At 51.5% G+C, this 18,220-nt stretch overlaps 1 protein-coding gene across 1 annotated transcript in view; it reads left to right on the top strand.

Annotated features, from left to right (window-relative positions):
- The window catches only part of HNF1A (HNF1 homeobox A), a 23,792-nt gene extending 5,604 nt beyond the window's left edge, over positions 1–18,188 (top strand). Inside the window, exons 2-10 of the mRNA XM_054238989.2 lie at positions 4,671–4,870; positions 8,432–8,618; positions 9,396–9,637; positions 11,589–11,740; positions 11,876–12,077; positions 12,852–13,043; positions 15,019–15,140; positions 15,230–15,374; positions 16,814–18,188. Coding sequence (XP_054094964.1) covers positions 4,671–4,870; positions 8,432–8,618; positions 9,396–9,637; positions 11,589–11,740; positions 11,876–12,077; positions 12,852–13,043; positions 15,019–15,140; positions 15,230–15,374; positions 16,814–16,941 — 1,570 coding nt within the window. The 3' untranslated portion in view covers positions 16,942–18,188. The remainder of the gene's footprint in view (positions 1–4,670; positions 4,871–8,431; positions 8,619–9,395; positions 9,638–11,588; positions 11,741–11,875; positions 12,078–12,851; positions 13,044–15,018; positions 15,141–15,229; positions 15,375–16,813) is intronic.
- The last annotated feature ends 32 nt before the right edge of the window (positions 18,189–18,220 follow it).

Here is an 18,220-nt window from a genome sequence, read left to right on the forward strand (position 1 = left end):
CAGCTGGCTTTCCATTTTCACATCCAAAAGCCTGTCCTCTCTTTCTAAGGATTGCATGCGTATTTGTGCAGGGTGACTGGCCTTTGTTTTATTTTCAAGTTCAGCTTAAATTTGATCTGGTTTGGGGGCGGGGGAGGGGGAGAGAGAGAGAGAGAGTGAAACAGACGGACGGGGGCAGATAGTAAATCTTTGGTTTGAGCCCAGGAGAGGTTCTGGTTAGAGGAAGACTGACCCTATTCTCTTTGGGGGAGAGAGAAGGGATGGAGGGAGGAGGCACGGGAGGGTAATGGCTGCAGGTGGGGGAGGGGAGGCATCGAGCAGCCTGGCTCCAGGATCAGATAAATATGTTTGCCATGGAGCACAAGGCTGGACTTTGTACCGCCCTTCCCTCCAAGCTCTGACTGACACCCAGCAAAATGGGGAGGTGCAGGAGAGAGGATCCTAGAGCCCCCGAAAGAAGGAAGAGAGGGGCTGGAGAGAAGCCTGGAGGGTCCTGGCAACATGAAATATTCTTGAGTCCCAACTGGATCCCCTTGGACAAGTGACTGCATCTTTCTGAGCCTCAGTTTTCTCCTCTGTGAAATGGGGATAGAGTAGGGTCTACTTCCTGGGGTTATAAGATTTAAGTGGCCAGCCCTCAGCACTGTGCCTAGCTTACAGTAAATTCTCAAGAAACGTGAGTTTTCAGTTGTTTTTTCTTTTTGAGACAGGGTTTCACCTGTCGCCAAGGCTGGAGTGAGGTGGTGTGATCACAGCTCACTGCAGCCCCGACCTTCCAGGCTCAAGTGATCCTCTTGTCTCAGCCTTCTGAGTAGCTGGGACTACAGGCTTGTACCACTACACCTGGCTAAGTTTTCTACTTTTTTATAGAAACAGAGTCCCATTATGTTGTTCAGGCTGGTCTCAAACTCCTGGTCTCAAGCAATCCTCCCCGCTTAGCCTCCTGAGAAGCTGGGACTACAGGTGTGCACCACCATGCCTGGCAAATTGGTTTTTATTGCTTTTTATAGGGACAGAGTCTCACTAGGTTTTCCAGGCTGGTCTTGAACTACTGGCTCAAGTGATTCTACTACCTTGGCCTTTCAAAGAGCTGGGATTATGAGCATGAGCCACCACACCTGGTTTACAATTCAGTTTTAAATACTATATATGCCAAGGTGGGAGGATTGCTTGAGCCTAGGAGTTTGAGACCAGCCTGGCCAACATAGCAAGACTATCTCCACCAAAAAAAAAAAAAAGTACAAAATTAGCTGGGCATGGTGGCAGGTGCCTGTGGTCCCAAGTACTTGGGAGTCTGAGGTGGGAGGATCGACTGAGCCCAGGAGTTTGAGGCTACAGTGAGCTATGATCACGCCTCTGCGCTCTAGCCTGGGAGACAGAGCGAGTAGCCTTTAAAAATAAAAATAAATATAAATATCATGTATGTATATATAGTATATTATATATTATGTAATTTAAAAAGTACACAAGGACAACAGAGAAACCGTCCTTCTCACTCCCGTCTCCAGCACCCTGTTCTCCTCTGGAAAGAACCAGAGTCCCCGTTCCTTGCATGCCCTCCGTGTTTTATACATGCAGAAATATGTAGAAATCCTCTTTTACCTCACTTCAAGTTTTTCGAAAATAGCAGCACAGCAGACACACCAGATAAACTCCACTCCATCTGGGCACACACAGAGCTGCCTCAGTGGGGTTTTTCCAGCGGCTGCACTGAACAGATGCACCCTCATTTAGTTAATCAGTATCCTTTCACTGGGCTCCCTGGTAGCTTCTAATCTTTTGCTATGGCAAACAACGTGGCAAAGAATTGCCTTCTACTTGTGCCATCTGTCACCTGTGCCAATATTAGAAGGCTCAAATCCTAGAAGCGCATTGCTCAGTGAGGCAGGGGTGAGCACAGGCTTTGGAATCATGTAGACACAGGTTCAAATCTTGAAATCCCAGTCTGCCTGCTTCAGTGCTGCTGTGTTGAGCTGCATTTATCTGTGACTTTTTTTTTTTGAGACGGAGTCTCGCTCTGTTGCCCAGGCTGGAGTGCAGTGGCGATCCTGGCTCACTGCAACCTCTGCCTCCCAAGGTGAAGCAATTCTCCTGCCTCAGCCTCCCTAGTAGCTGGATTACAGGCACCTGCCACCACATTTGGCTAATTTTCTTTTTTTTGGTAGAGATGGGTTTTGGCCAGGATGTCCTGAAACTCCTAACCCCAAGGCTCTACCAACCTTGGCCTCCCAAAGTGTTGGGATTACAGACGTGAGCCGCTGCGCCCAGCCTGTGACATTAGTAATATAAGCTCAGCAGAGGGAGAAAGAGGTGTGGATTGAGGTAGAGCAGGAGAGGAGAGAAAATCTATATGGCTCAGGCAGTCTGAACTCTTCTGTTCTCTCACAGGGAGACCCACAGTGAGCAGGGCCATGAGTCACAGGTGGCACTGGGTCCCTTGAGTCTCTGGTGGGAGGATCTCAGCCCACAGAGTGGGATTCCAGTGCTCACATGCATTTTTTTATGCATTTTTTGTACCAGCACCAGGCCTCTGAATGTCAACTTGGTCATTTGAGACTCTGTTGAGAAACCAGGCACCTGCTCTGGTGCTGTGGGGAAACTGGCCTGGTCACAGAAAAAGGTGCAGATTTTCAGAAAGCGTTGATCTCAGCTCACTACAACCTCCGCCTCCCAGGTTCAAATGATTCTCCTGCCTCTGCCTCCCAAGTGGCTAGGATTACAGGCTCCTGCCACCAAGCCCAGCTAGTTTTTGTGTTTTTAGTAGAGACAGTTTCACCATGTTGGCCAGGCTGGTCTCGAACGCCTTACCTCAGGCGATCTGCCCTCCCCAGCCTCCCAAAGTGCTGTGATTACAGGCGTGAGTCACCATGCATGGCCTCAGGAAGCATTTTGACTTTGTGACTTTTTGCCCAAAAGGCCCACCTTTCAGGTGGATGGAACTCTGCTTGTCCTGTGACCCTGGGCAAGAGACAAAATGATGCAAATTCTCTGAACCTCAGTGGCCCTGGCTGTAAGATTTAAGAATCCATAATTCTTTTCTGTTTTCAGATTCAATGCCTTTCTTCTTCTGGCAGTTCTCCTTCATCCATCCATCCATCATCTGTTCACTCACCCACCCACCCACCAATCCATCCATCCATCATCCATTCACCCACCAATCTACCAATCCATCCCACATCTATCCATCCACTAGTCCATCCATCTATCTACCAATTCATCCACCCATCCATACATTCATCCATTCACCCATCTATCCATCCTCTAGTCCATCCATCTATCTACCAATTCATCCACCCATCCATACATTCATCCATTCACCCATCTATCCATCCTCTAGTCCACCCATCTATCTACCAATTCATCTACCCATCCATACATTCATCCATTCACCCATCTATCCATCCACAGATCCATCCACCCTACTACTACCAATCCATCCATCCATTATCTATCTACTCACCTACCAGTTCCCCAAATTCATCCGTCATCCATCCACCCATCCATCTGTCCATCCACCCTACCCTACCATCCATCCACAAGTCCACCCATCTATACACCAGTTCATCCAAACATCCATCCATTCACCTATCCATCCATCCATTCACCCATCCATCCTCCCATCCATCTACCCATCCATCCATCTACCTATCCATCCATTCACCCATCCATCCTCCCATCCATCCATCCATCCATTCACCCATCCATCCTCCCATCCATCCATCCATCCATCCACCCATCCATCCATCCATTCACCCATCCATCCATCCTCCGATCCATCCACCCATCCATCCATCTATTCACCCATCCATCCATTCACCCATCCATCCATCCTCCCATCCATCCATCTACCCATCCATCCACCCATCCATCTATTCATCCATCCATCCATCCACCCATCCATCCATCCTCCCATCCATCCATCCATCCATCCACCCACCCATCCATCCTCCCATCCATCCATCCACCCATCCATCCATCCACCCACCCACCCATCCATCCTCCCATCCATCCATCCATCCATCCACCCACCCATCCATCCATCCATTCACCCATCCATCCATCCATTCACCCATTTATCCATCCTCCCATCCATCCACCCACCCATCCATCCATCCATTCACCCATCCATCCATCCATTCACCCATCCATCCATCCATTCACCCATCCATCCTTCCATTCATCCATCCACCCATCCATCCATCCACCCATCCATTCACCCATCCATTCACCCATCCATCCATCCATTCACCCATCCATCCATCCATCCATCCATCCTCCCATCCATCCATCCATCCATCCACCCATCCACCATTCACCCATCCATCCATCTATCCACATATCTTCATCTGTGTCCATGCATCTGTGTATCCATGTTTCTAAACCTTTATCTGTTCCAGTGTCTGTGTGTCCAGAGGCCTGTGTCCACATTTGTCATATGTGTGTGCCTACAAGTCTCTGTCCTCATGACCATGTGTCTGTGTCCCTGCGTCCTGGCATAAAGGACCATACCTCCCTGTCCCTGAGTCCAGGTGTAGGCCCCTGGGCTCCATACCTGCTTTCTTGCACAGTCCCCACCCTCAGGGCTGACAAGGATTCAGCACCCAGGGCCCCAGCCCCACTTATGGTGAGGGACACCCTACTGAGCAGACCCTGTCCTTGCCCTCCTCCAGGGAGGACCCGTGGCGCGTGGCGAAGATGGTCAAGTCCTACCTGCAGCAGCACAACATCCCACAGCGGGAGGTGGTCGACACCACTGGCCTCAACCAGTCCCACCTGTCCCAACACCTCAACAAGGGCACTCCCATGAAGACGCAGAAGCGGGCCGCCCTGTACACCTGGTACGTCCGCAAGCAGCGAGAGGTGGCACAGCGTAAGTAATGACCCCATCCCGCATCTTCCCTGGCAGGGCCCAGGACTCTCCCCTAACTCATAGGTGGGGGCTGGAAGCTTCAACATCCCCATTATACAGACAGGTAGATGGAAAGGAAGGTAGTGGGATTCAACCTGCATTTATCACCTATTCTGTACCGGGCACTCTGTGGGACAGGAGTAGGCTTGGTCCTGAACATCCAAAGATGGATGAACTGGGTCCCTGCTTTCTTTTCTTTTTTTTTTTTTTTGAGATGGCATTTTGCTCTTATTGCCCAGGCTGGAGGGCAATGGTGAGACCTCAGCTCACTGCAACCTCCGTCTTCCAGGTTCAAGAGATTCTCCTGCCTCAGCCTCCAGAGTAGCTGGGATTTCAGGCATGTGCCACCATGCCTGGCTAATTTGTTATATTTTTAGAGACAAGGTTTCACCATGTTGGTCAGGCTGGTCTCAAACTCCTGACATCAGGTGCTCCACCAGTCTTGGCCTCCTGAAGTGCTGGGATTACAGGCATGAGCCACCGTGCCCGGCCGGGGTCCCTGCCGTCTAAGAGCCCATAGTTAGTTAAGTGGGAAAGGGGGAGAAAAGATTGTTATGATCCAGTGAGACATGTATTAGAATGGGACAACAGCAGCAGCAACAACAATAATGGCTACTATTTATCAAGCATTTTTTGGGGTGCCTGATCCAGTGCAGAGTATTACACAAAGCATTTCAGGGTGCTGAGCTGACTGCCGACGGGGGAGTAATCTGTTCTTCCTCAGGGAGCAGAGGTATCAGGAAGGCTCACATTGTAACTATGACCTTTAGACTAGGTCTTAAAAAGGGAGTTGAATTTTGACCCATGGAGATGCAGGGAAGGGTGTTTCAGGCAGAAGGAACAGCATCAGTAAAGGCTCAGAGGCGAGGTCTATGCTCAGGAAATCCTCCACTGCAAACTCAGGAAGATCTGGGAGCCCAATACTCAGGGAATGGTGAGTTTTCTCATCCAGGCCTCATACCCCACCAAATCCCAAGTGCACTGTCACCTTTCAACCTCCATCTATGTGTAATTTTTTTTTGACATTTCTTTTATTGATTATCCAGGTTTTTAGAAAAAGGAAATAGCCAGGCATGGTGGCGAGCTACAATCTCAGCTACTTGGGAGGCTGAGGTGGGAGGACTGCTTGAGCCCATGGGTTCGAGTCCAACCTGGGCAACATGGCAAGGTTCCTCCTCTAAAATAGAAAGAAAGGGAAGATAGGAAGGGAGGGAGGGAGGGAGGAAGGGAGGGCGGGAGGGACGGAGGGAAGAGAGGGAGGGAGGGGAGGGAGGGAGGGAGGGAGGGAGGAAAAGTAAAGGAAAGAAAGAAAGAAAGAATGAGAGAAAGAATCGCAATACACATTTGGTTACAGTAACTAGGATAAACAGAATTTACAAGAAAAAGATGGATGTCTTTCTCCTAAAGCAGCCGCTGGTATTCCCAGACTGTTGTATACCCTTCCAGAGGTATTTTCTGCATACAGTAGCAATAGCTATGTTATTTTCTTGCTCTTTTTCTGATTAATGGGAACATACCAGACACACTGTTTGCACCTTCTGTTTGGTCTCTTGGAAATGAATCCTGTACATCTTTCATATTGGCACTGGGAGACTGACTGACCTCATTCTTTATAAGGGCTGCTGGCTCTTATTTAACTGGCCACCCCCTGAAAGACTTTCAGGGTTTTAAATTGGTTTTGGCAATTTAACCAACTGCAGCAAAAATATCCTTATTTATGTAAGTGCATGTTCGCATGTGACTGTGTCTGCAGGGTAGATTGCTAGAAGTGGAATGCTGGAACACAGAGTGATGCTTTAAAATCTTTGGTACATACTGGCATAGTTCCTTCCAAAGAAGTTATATCAATTTACACGTCCACCAACAGTAAAAATCACTGTTGAAAAAAAAAATGTATGCAGGTCGGGTGCGACGGGTCACGCCTGTAATCTCAGCGCTTTGGGAGGCCAAGGCAGGCAGATCATTTGAGGCCAGGAGTTCGAGATCAGCCTGGCGAACATGATGAAACCTCGTCTTAACTAAAAATACAAAAATTAGCTGGGTGTGGTGGTGCTCACCTGTAATCTCAGCTACTCAGGAGGCTGAGACATGAGAATCGCTTGAACCTGGGAAGCAGAGGTTGCAATGAGCCAGGATCACGCCACTGCATTCCAGCCTGGGTGACAGAGGAAGACTCCATCTCGAAAATAAACAAATAAATACAAAATAATGTATGTAATAGACAGCTCTAATCCTCACTCTATAGCTACCCCTTATGCCAATTATGGGGGGTGTTCACACTCTACTAGGCTGTAGTACACACTTGGAAAAACAGTACATTTTAATACTATTTTAATTTGTATAAGAAACAATAAAGTAAATCTAGATTGAGTTTCTGAGGAAAATAGAGTCTTCTCCTAAAACCACCACTAGAAGAAATTTTACAGTATTCAACAAAAAGCGTTAAAAAAATTTCTAACAGAAACGTCATCAAGGACTTCAGCCTAGAGCTGAGAACACAGATGCAAACTGTGGCCTGAGTAGCTTTCCCTGGGGGATTTTTAACTTTTCAGGAGAAATTAGAGAATTTGAGATGCAGAGTCAATTTATAATTGAAGTATTAGAACTCTTTCAGTAACAAGGGATAGAACCCCAATTCAAACTGATTTAAACAGAAAAGGGAACGTATTGACTCATACATGTGAGGAGTCCAGGGCTGCTTCAGGCATGGCTAGATCAAGGGGCTCAAATGAGGTTCACACAGCATTTCTTGACTCTGTTTTCTTTTATGTTGGTTTCATTCTCAGACAGTCTCTCCTCATATAGGCAAAGATGGGTTCTGGAAGCCCTGGGCTGCCATCCTACCAGCTTAGCAACCTCAGAAGGAAAAGAGCTCCTCTTTTCAGCTATTTTCAGTTGAATGACTCTTTTTATACTTCATAATATAAACTTTTATTTATTTGTTTTTTGAGATGAGGTCTTGCCATGTTGCCCAGGTTGGCTTTGAACTTCTGGGCCCAAGTGATACTCCTGCCTCAGCCTCTTGAGTAGCTGGGATGGCAGGCACGCACCACTGTGCCTGCTATAATATAAACTTTTTTTTTTTTTTTGAGACAGTCTCACCCTTTTGCCCGGGCTGAAGTGCAGTGGCACAATCTCACCTCACTTGCAACCTCCTCCTCCCAGCACTCTGAGCCTCAGCTTCCTCATCTGTAAAATGGGGATAGTAAATGTGCCAAATCAGAACAAATGCTAATGCTTACCTGCAGTCTTGTATTGAGACGGATTGTGAGATTATATCTTGGGTTGGTAGGAAAGCATTCAGGGATTGATTAGTGATGTCTGCCTTGGACACAGGTTAAGAAAGTGATGGCATATGTGCTGTGTGTCTGTCATCACTGGGTTAGATGATTTCTAAGTTCTAGGGGTCAGCGCCTCTGATTCAGCACCCTGACAATGAGAAAGAATCAAGGGCATGGTCAGGGGAACTGAATGGGAAGGTGAGCATGGCCAGTACCCATTCTTGGCTTTCTGTGCCTACAGAGTTCACCCACGCAGGACAGGGAGGGCTGATTGAAGAGCCCACAGGTGATGAGCTACCAACCAAGAAGGGGCGGAGGAACCGTTTCAAGTGGGGCCCAGCATCGCAGCAGATCCTGTTCCAGGCCTATGAGAGGCAGAAGAACCCCAGCAAGGAGGAGCGAGAGACGCTGGTGGAGGAGTGCAATAGGTAGAACGGCGGGCGGGAAACAGTGCCGGTTTCATCCGGGCTGAGGCAAGGCCAGGGAAGGGGAAGGGGACTCTAGGTCCTGGAAGAGGCTATCCAGTCGCTGAGAACTCCTGAGCTGGCTTAGCCTGGCCCAGAGAACTAATACTTGAAGCTAACCCCATTCCTAGCAGCCCCCTTGCACCCTGTACACCAAGCTGCCCCTTCCATGGACACTCACCTAATTTTATTCCTTCTACAATCCTATGGCTGGTGTTTTTGTTTTGTTTTGTTTTTTGTTTTGAGACGGAGTTGCACTCTTGTCTCCCAGGCTGGAGTGCAATGGGGCGACCTTGGCTCACTGCAACCTCCATCTCCTAGGTTCAAACAATTCTCCTTCCTCAGCCTCCCAAGCAGCTGGGATTACAGGCGCCTGCCACCATGCCCGGCTAATTTTTGTATTTTTAGTAGAGACAGGATTTTGCCATGTTGGCCAGGCTGGTCTCAAACTCCTGACCTCAGGTGATCCACTCGCCTCAGCCTCCCAAAGTGCTGGGATTACAGGCATGAACTGCCATGCTTGGCTAATCCTATGACTGTTTTGCTCACTTTATGAATGGAGAGACAGGTCAGAGAGGCTGTCACTTGCCCAGGGTCACACAGCAGAACACGCACTGGAGCCCAGATGTGCCAGCCTCAAACCGGCAGGCAGAGCTCAACTTCTCAGAACCTTTGCCTTCATGCCCAGGAGAGGGTTCCTCTGAGCCTGGCCTGGAGGCTCATGGGTGACTATTTCTGCAGGGCGGAATGCATCCAGAGGGGGGTGTCCCCATCACAGGCACAGGGGCTGGGCTCCAACCTCGTCACAGAGGTACGTGTCTACAACTGGTTTGCCAACCGGCGCAAAGAAGAAGCCTTCCGGCACAAGCTGGCCATGGACACATATAGTGGGCCCCCACCAGGGCCAGGCCCGGGACCTGCGCTGCCTGCTCATAGCTCCCCTGGCCTGCCCCCACCCGCCCTCTCCCCCAGTAAGGTCCACGGTGAGTGGTATGTGGGAACAGGGGACGTGTGGGTAGGTGGGCGGGTTGGGGAGTGACAGCACTCACCTAAACCTCTTAGCACTTCTGCTGGGTTCCATTCCATTCCATTCCCGCCACTCCTTATCACTCCACTTCACTCTGTCCCTTCATCCCTTCTGCTCTATCTCCATTCCATTCACTCTACTCCTTTCCACTCTCTTCACTCCATCCCACTCCACTCCACCCACTACAATTAACCCCATTCCATTCACACCACTCTCCATTCACTCCATTCACTTCCACTCCATTCCATCTATACCATTCCCCACCGCTCTATTCACATACTCCATCCAACTTCATTCCACCAACTCTATCAACTCCACTCCATCCATTCCATCCAACTTCATTCCATCCACTAAATTAGCCCCATTCCATTCACTCTACTCCATTCAATTCCACTCCATTCCATCTACTCCATCGACTCCACTCCATCCATTCCATCCAACTTCATTCCATCAACTCCATTCAACACCACTCCATCCAGCACTCCATCCACTCCATACTCCACTGTCCACTCAACTCTATCCACTTCATTCAACTCCACTCCATCTACTACATTCAACTCTACTCTATTCACTCCATACTCTATTCCATCCACTCCATTTAGCGCGACTCCATCACTTCATTCAATGCCACTCCATCCACTCCACTCCACCCATTCCATCCACTCCACTCCACCCATTACATCCACTGCACTCCATCCAACTCCATTAGATTCCACTGCATCCACTCCACCCAACTGACTCCACCCACTCTACCCACTCTTCCTCCACTCCTCTCTACTCCATAACGGTTTATTCTAATTGTCCAACCACTCATCTCCATCCACTCCACTCCACATGACTCTACATTTCATCCATTCCACTCTACTCCATTCCCTCCACTCTATTCACATACTCCATCCATTCCACTCTACTCCATCCCCTCCACTCTACTCCATCCCCTCCACTCCACCCACTCACTCCACTCTACTCCATCCCCTCCACTCTATTCACAAACTCCATCCATTCCACTCTACTCCATCCCCTCCACTCCACCCACTCCATCCCCTCCACTCCACCCACTCACTCCACTCTACTCCATCCCTTCCACTCTATTCACAAACTCCATCCATTCCACTCTACTCCATCCCCTCCACTCCACCCACTCCATCCCCTCCACTCTACTCCATCCCCTCCACTCTATTCACAAACTCCATCCATTCCACTCTACTCCATCCCCTCCACTCCACCCACTCCATCCCCTCCACTCCACCCACTCACTCCACTCTACTCCGTCCCTTCCACTCTATTCACAAACTCCATCCATTCCACTCTACTCCATCCCCTCCATGCTAGCCACTCCATTCATTCCAGTCCACACCCCGCTATTCCTCACCATTCCATCCACTCTACCCTACACCATTCCACCTCACTCTATTCCTCCCCACCCATCCTCTCCACCCTTTACCACTCCAGTGGACCCATTCCACTTGATTCCCCTCATTCCATTCAGTTCCATCTATTGTACTCCACACCATCCACTCTACTTTTTATGATTCCACTCAATTCAGCCTAACTTGATTTGGGTTACTTCAATTCATTCATTTCAGATTGTATCAATTCATTTCAATTCAACTAAATTCAGTTAAATTCAGTTTAGTTGTCTTTTACGGAGCATCTACCGCATGTAGAGGCATAGCACCAGGCAGTGGGGGAGAATGGAGCTAATAAATGCAGTCTCAGCCTTCAAGGAACTGGGAGCAGCTGACCCAGGGCTTGGCACAAGGAAGAAGCACAGGCAGTTTGCTGGCTGCATACAGACAGACAGGCAGCTGGCCTAAGCACACCGATGCCGTTAGAAGTGAGGTGGGCTAGGGGGCAGGGGAGGGCCGGGAAGTGGGTGCGGGGGCTGGACACTGTTTCTCCTCCAGGTGTGCGCTATGGACAGCCTGCAACCAGTGAGACTGCAGAAGTGCCCTCAAGTAGCGGTGGTCCCTTAGTGACAGTGTCTACACCCCTGCACCAAGTGTCCCCCACGGGCCTGGAGCCCAGCCACAGCCTCCTGAGCACGGAAGCCAAGCTGGTGAGTGTCCCTGCCTGTAGGAAAAATCCAGCCTCATCTTTCCTTGGCAGGGAGATTCCCGAGCAGTCCCAAGGGAGGCCCTGTGGGGATGGGATGCTGCCCCAGCCCCCAACTCAGGTCAGCTTCCCCTTGTAGGTCTCGGCAACTGGGGGCCCACTCCCCCCTGTCAGCACCCTGACAGCACTGCACAGCTTGGAGCAGACATCCCCAGGCCTCAACCAGCAGCCCCAGAACCTCATCATGGCCTCACTTCCTGGGGTCATGACCATTGGGCCTGGTGAGCCCGCCTCCCTGGGTCCCACGTTCACCAACACAGGTGCCTCCACCCTGGTCATTGGTAAGCTGGTGGGGACGGGTGGGCACCTGGGTGGGAGGCTCATGGGGCAACTGCAGGATCCAGGAGCTGGAAGAGCCAGTGGGACTCATTCATTCATTCATTCAACATGTATCTACCCAGTGCCTACTCTGGACCAGGCACTGTACTACGTCAGTGATACCTGATTGAACCAAACAGACCAAAATCTCAGCAACTCAAGTGGGGAGGCAGGCAGAAGGCCTAATACATCAATTCTGTGGCTCCTCAGGTGAAGGGTCTATGCAAATTACAGCAGGGTAAGGGGACTGATTTTTTTTTTTAATATCGTTTAGCATTATGTTTTCCTCTTTTATCACAAATCCTCTGCAGGCTAGAGGATTTGTCTTTGAAGTTTTTTGTTTTATGAAGAAAAATTAGGCCCAGAAAGCCTTTATTTGCAGGTACAATTATGCAGAAGCCCAGAACATATAGATAGGGAGCTGCTGAGAGAGGGGAGCAGAGAGCTAACTCCAGGGCCTTGGCGCTCCAGGGAACCCCAGTTTGATGATTTTTGAACAAGTCACTGACTGCCTCTCCCACTAGCCGAGATAAGGAGCTAAAGGCTCAGACAGGGGGAATGACTTGCCAGGGCCACTTAAATTAGTGGCAGGTCCCAGTGGAGGGCTGTTTCCTGACCACCCTGCCCCCTCCTCCAACCCATGGGTTCTGGGAGGGAGAGGTGGTGCCCCTAGGAGGCCTAGGGGTGGGTGGGATATAACTGGGGGGCCTAGCTGATTCCCACTGCTTCCACTCCAGGCCTGGCCTCCACTCAGGCACAGAGTGTGCCAGTCATCAACAGCATGGGCAGCAGCCTGACCACCCTGCAGCCTGTCCAGTTCTCCCAGCCACTGCACCCCTCCTACCAGCAACCACTCATGCCACCCGTGCAGAGCCACATGACCCAGAGCCCCTTCATGGCCACCATGGCCCAGCTGCAGAACCCCCACGGTGAGCCCCCTGTACCCCACGCAGGGGGAAATGATGACAGAGGTTGGCTGTCAATGGATACAGGGGAAGGGGGTGCCTGGCAGGGATTGTGGTCCAAGTGTGTCTCTGGGACAAGTGTGTTTCTGTGATTGAGGGTGCCTGCAGGCCAGTGTGTTCCCATGTTCATGTGTGTATCTGTGTGTGTGTGTGCATGTCTGTGTGGGCACATCCCTATTGCGTGTCTGGGTGTTTATCAGCTATGCATGCCCATGTTTCTCTGAAATTCTTAGGGCCATATCGATTTCAGAATCTACTATTCAGATTTTAGAAAGGTAATGTGGGGCCATTGTGGTAACTCACGCCTGTAATCCCAGCACCTTGGGAGGCCAAAGCTGGTGGATCACTTGAGATCAGGAGTTTGAGACCAGCCTGGCCAACATGGTGAAACCCCATCTCTACTAAAAATACAAAAATTAATCAGGTGTGGAAGCACGTGCCTGTAGTCCCAACTACTCGGGAGGCTGAGGCAGGAGAATCACCTGAACCCGGGAGGCAGAGGTTGCAGTGAGCTGAGATTGCCCCACTGCACTCCAGCCTGGGCAACAGAGCAAGACTCTGTCTCCAAAATACAATAAAAAAAAAGGCTCACACCTGTAATCCCAACACTTTGGAAGGTGGATCAGCCTGGGCAACAGAGCAAGACTCTGTCAAAAAAAAAAAAAAAAAAAAAAAAAGGCCTCACGAAGGCTCACACCTGTAATCCCATCCAAGGAGGGCAGATCACCTGAGGTAAGGAGTTCAAGACCAGCCTGGCCAAGATGGTGAAACCCCGTCTCTACTCCAGCCTGGTAGTATAGGGCGAGACTCCATCTCAAAAAAAAAAAAAAATAGTAATTTGGTGACTATGCCAGCTATCACGTAACACTCCCAGCAGGGTTTGGGACAGACCCTGTGATCCAAGCGCTGCTATTTCTGCAGCCAAAGGCAGGATTTCCACAAAGCAGGTTCAATACACACATAACCTCATGTCAAGTTCAGGTTGGGTTTGCCACCAAATGAGCTCTAGTGCCAATCTTAAGGACATCTTTTGGTTTCAAAACCTTTTTGGAATTTGGAACTGGGTTAAGAGGTTTTGGACCTGTATATTTCTTTGTGTGTGCATGGTTGAGAGTGTATGTATTTAAGTGCATTATGTTTTTATCTGAGTCACTGTGAGAATATGTGGTTTATGTGTGTTTTGCTAGTGTCTGTGTGCCTCTTGTGGGGTCTGTGTGTCTCCTTTGGGGTGGGTGGGGGTGCTGTAGGCAAGATATGGGTTATATTTGGAGAGGTGGGCTGGGGATGGAGGTACTGCTGTCCTCTGCCTTGTTCTTTGACAGGGGCCACCTGCCTTTCTTCTAAACGACACCAGCATCTGCACTTAGTACATAGACCTTGTCTTTAGTGCATAGCACCTGTGTTTAGTATAGTAGCACCTGCGCTTAGTGCATAGCGCCTGTATTTAGTAGGGTAACACCTGTGCCTAGTACATAGCACCTGTGTTTAGTACAGTAGCACCTGTGCTTAGTACATAGCACCTGTGTTTAGTACAGTAGCACCTGCGCTTAGTGCATAGCACCTGTATTTAGTAGGGTAACATCTGTGCTTAGTACATAGTGCCTGCATTTAGTACAGTAGCACCTGCACCCACACCTCCCGTTCCCTTTCATACCTGCTGTCTCCAGGTGACAAGAGTAGCTGGAGTTGGTTCCTAACCGCCTCCAGGCTCCCTCGCATCAATCCCAGCTGAGCAGGCCCCTGTAATGGGGAGAGGGTCTGTCCCTCTATCTGGAGCCCCCAGTTTTGATAATCAGCCCTGAATCTCCAACCCAGACCCAGTCTGGCCGTTCAGCAAGGCCCCAAGCCCCTCTTTCCCCAGTCTTGAGGCCTGGGTCGGGGGCTGTCAGGGGCTGTCAGGCACGCCTGCCATGTCTGCCCCTCTCTCCCCTGCGGCCAGCCCTCTACAGCCACAAGCCCGAGGTAGCCCAGTACACGCACACGGGCCTGCTCCCGCAGACCATGCTCATCACCGACACCACCAACCTGAGCGCCCTGGCCAGCCTCACGCCCACCAAGCAGGTAAGGCCTAGTCTGCCGCTCTCCCTCGCCTGAGCCAGAGCCCTCACCGCCACACCCCAGGGGCTCAGGAGTCTGCTCTGCTCCCCCAGGTCTTCACCTCAGACACCGAGGCCTCCAGTGAGTCCGGGCTTCACACGCCAGCCTCTCAGGCTACCACCCTTCACGTCCCCAGCCAGGATCCTGCTGGCATTCAGCACCTGCAGCCCGCCCACCGGCTCAGCGCCAGCCCCACAAGTAAGAGGCCCTGGCCCCGCCCCATCCCTTGATGGCCCCGCCCCTTCCGTGTTGGTCCCGCCCCTTTCGTTGTCGTCCCCCGTCGCTGTGGGGCAGTGCATGCAGTAAGCCTAGGGCTTCGGCGAGGAAGCCCCCGCAGGCATGGGGGGTGGGGTGGGGTTCCCGCCTCCCAGACACGGCCTGTGCGCCCATGAAGCCCAAAATGCACGGCGACCCCAGGAAGATGGGCCCACCTCACAGGAACATCTCAGGGACTAAGTTGAGGAAAAAGGTGAAGTCATTGTTAGAGGCAGCGGCGGAGGATGATAAGGACCAGGTCTGTGAGCCAGAAGCAACTCTTTCACGCTTTTGGTTTGGCTTGGCTCAGGGTTGAACATTCTTTGAAATTTGTTGCCAACATTTCAAAATCGTGAATTTTCACATAGAAATCCGGATTTCCAGCATCTTTTGGAAAACTGGAAAAATTCATATTCCCACATAACAGCTCACCAGGCCCCACTACATCCACTCACATTGGCTCGGAGTTTGTAATCTATGATGTCATTGTCAGGAGTGGGCATTTGGAGTCAGGTGGCTGGCTCTGCACCTGCCTTTATGCCAAGTTGCCCCTTTCTCTAAGGTTCTTGGCCCCAACCCTGGCAGCCATCATGACAGCCACTGAAGGCATTCTGTGTCCTGGCTCCATGCTTCACCTCGGGAGGCGTGTGCACAATCACCCCCATTTTACCGATGAGAACATGGACACTTAAGGAGGGGAGGGACTTGCCTCGTCTCCCACAGCTACCAGACAGCAGGGCCAGGACTCGAACCCAGGTCCAACCTCAAAGCCCATTCTCTTAACCATTTCCATTAGTCAGGTTTCTCCAGAAACCCAGAACCAATAGACTGACTTGAAGGACTTGGCTGGAGACTGTGGGGACTGCCTAACCTGAAATCTGTTGCTGGGAACTTCCTCGAGAGAGAGTTCTGCAGCCTTGAGGCAGAATTCTTTCTTCTCTGGAAACCCATTTTTGCTCTTATGGCCTTCTGCTGATGGAGGAGGCCCACCCATATTTTCAGGGTAAACTCCTTTACCGCAAAGCCAACCGGTTGTGGCGTTAACCACATCTACAAAGCACCTGCATTCACAACAGCAGTTAGATGAGCGTTTGACTCAGCCTCACCAAGCCAACATGTTTACAGCTGCCTGCCCCGGCATCTCACTGGGGCTTCTCCAGCGTTCCCACTAAGGTGTACTGAGGCCACTCCCTGGGCAGCCCCAGAGCCTGGCTGGGAGGCTCCCCTTGTTAAGAACTGAGAGTAGAGGTTTGACTTTGGGGTTCCTGTTATCTGCTGTGATCCAGGAGGTGTGGCCCTGCCTCCTTGTCCCAAGTGTTCTGGGGCAGGAGGGGTGGGTCAGGGTGGCTGTGTGCGGCCAGCAGCCTCGTTTGCCTCCACAGTGTCCTCCAGCAGCCTGGTGCTGTACCAGAGCTCAGACTCCAGCAATGGCCACAGCCACCTGCTACCGTCCAACCACAGCGTCATCGAGACCTTCATCTCCACGCAGATGGCCTCTTCCTCCCAGTAACCACGGCACCTGGGCCCTGGAGCCTGTACTGCCTGACTGGGGGCAATGAGGGCAGCAGCCAGCCCTGCCTGGAGGACCTGAGCCAGCCGGGCTCCTGCTGCTCTTCCTGGAAAGCTGCGCCTCGCTCCCTGCTTTGCTGTGACGCATCAGAAAGGGAGGGCTCTGAGGCGCCCCAACCTGCAGAGGGCTGCTCGGGTTGCACACAAGGGGGCCATGGAGAGCGTGAGCAGAGTCTGTTCCTGGCAGATGGAAGGACTGTCCCTGCTGTTTGGGATATGAAGGGGGCAGCCTGTGACTTGGGCATCCCCAGCCTGGGCCTGTGGAGAGCCCTGGGACACCTACACCACTCTGGCAGCCACACTTCTCAGGACACAGGCTTGTGTAGCTGTGACGTGCTGAGCTCTGAGCGGTCCTGGGTCAGTGTGGCCTTGTTCTGTCACCTATGCACCCACAGGGCCACTCCCTCCCGCCCCCACTCCTTCCAGCTAGGGACACACATGCCCTTTGTACTGATCCCGTTATCTACTCACATAGGCATTTCCTGGGTGGCTACTCTGTGCCAGGGCATGGGGCTCCAATGCCCACGCCCAGGGGGGCTGAAGCTAACAGGGAAGGTAGGCAGGGTCTCCCAGCTTCCCTGGTCCCCAGCGATTCCCTCTCCCGGGCCCCAGGACCTCCATCTTTCCTGGCTATCAGTTCCCAAAAGCATCACACCCCCGAGGCCAACCCGGCCTCCTGCCTCTATGAGGAAGGCCGCTTCAGAGCTAGGAGGTCGTCCTTACTCCTGTGGGAGCCTTGTGACCCGTGCCAAGTCCAGGTCCTGTGGGGCAGACCCTGCCCTTGTCTGGGGAGAAGCTGCTGAGCTCAGAAGGTAGCAAAGCCCAAGCAGCTGGCCAGGCTGAGGTGCCCAGGAGAAGAAAGAGGCGACCCAGGGCAGAGGAGCTGCCTGTGTGGACAGGACTAAGCTCAGGAGCTCAGGGCCCTGGCTGGCTGAGGGCATTTCGCAGCCACCAGAGGAGTCCAAGGTCCTGAGCACCACCAGGAGGGACACAGGAGCCTGTGAAGCCCGGGCAAGCATGGCCCCATGTCTCTGCGCCTGCTGCTGAGAACCTGGTCTTTGGAGCGCCACCACCACCCTGGGATTCAGAAGGCCTGGGCGACCCGGCACCCCTGCAGCTTGTAGCCAGCCGGGGCGAGCGGCAGATTTATTTAACTTTTAGTAAAGCCAAGGAGAAATGTGGTGGAAACATCTTGCTTGTCCACAAATCATTCGGGGGGG

This window comes from Callithrix jacchus, chromosome 9 (assembly GCF_049354715.1).
Source record: "Callithrix jacchus isolate 240 chromosome 9, calJac240_pri, whole genome shotgun sequence".
Taxonomy (NCBI): domain Eukaryota; kingdom Metazoa; phylum Chordata; class Mammalia; order Primates; family Cebidae; genus Callithrix; species Callithrix jacchus.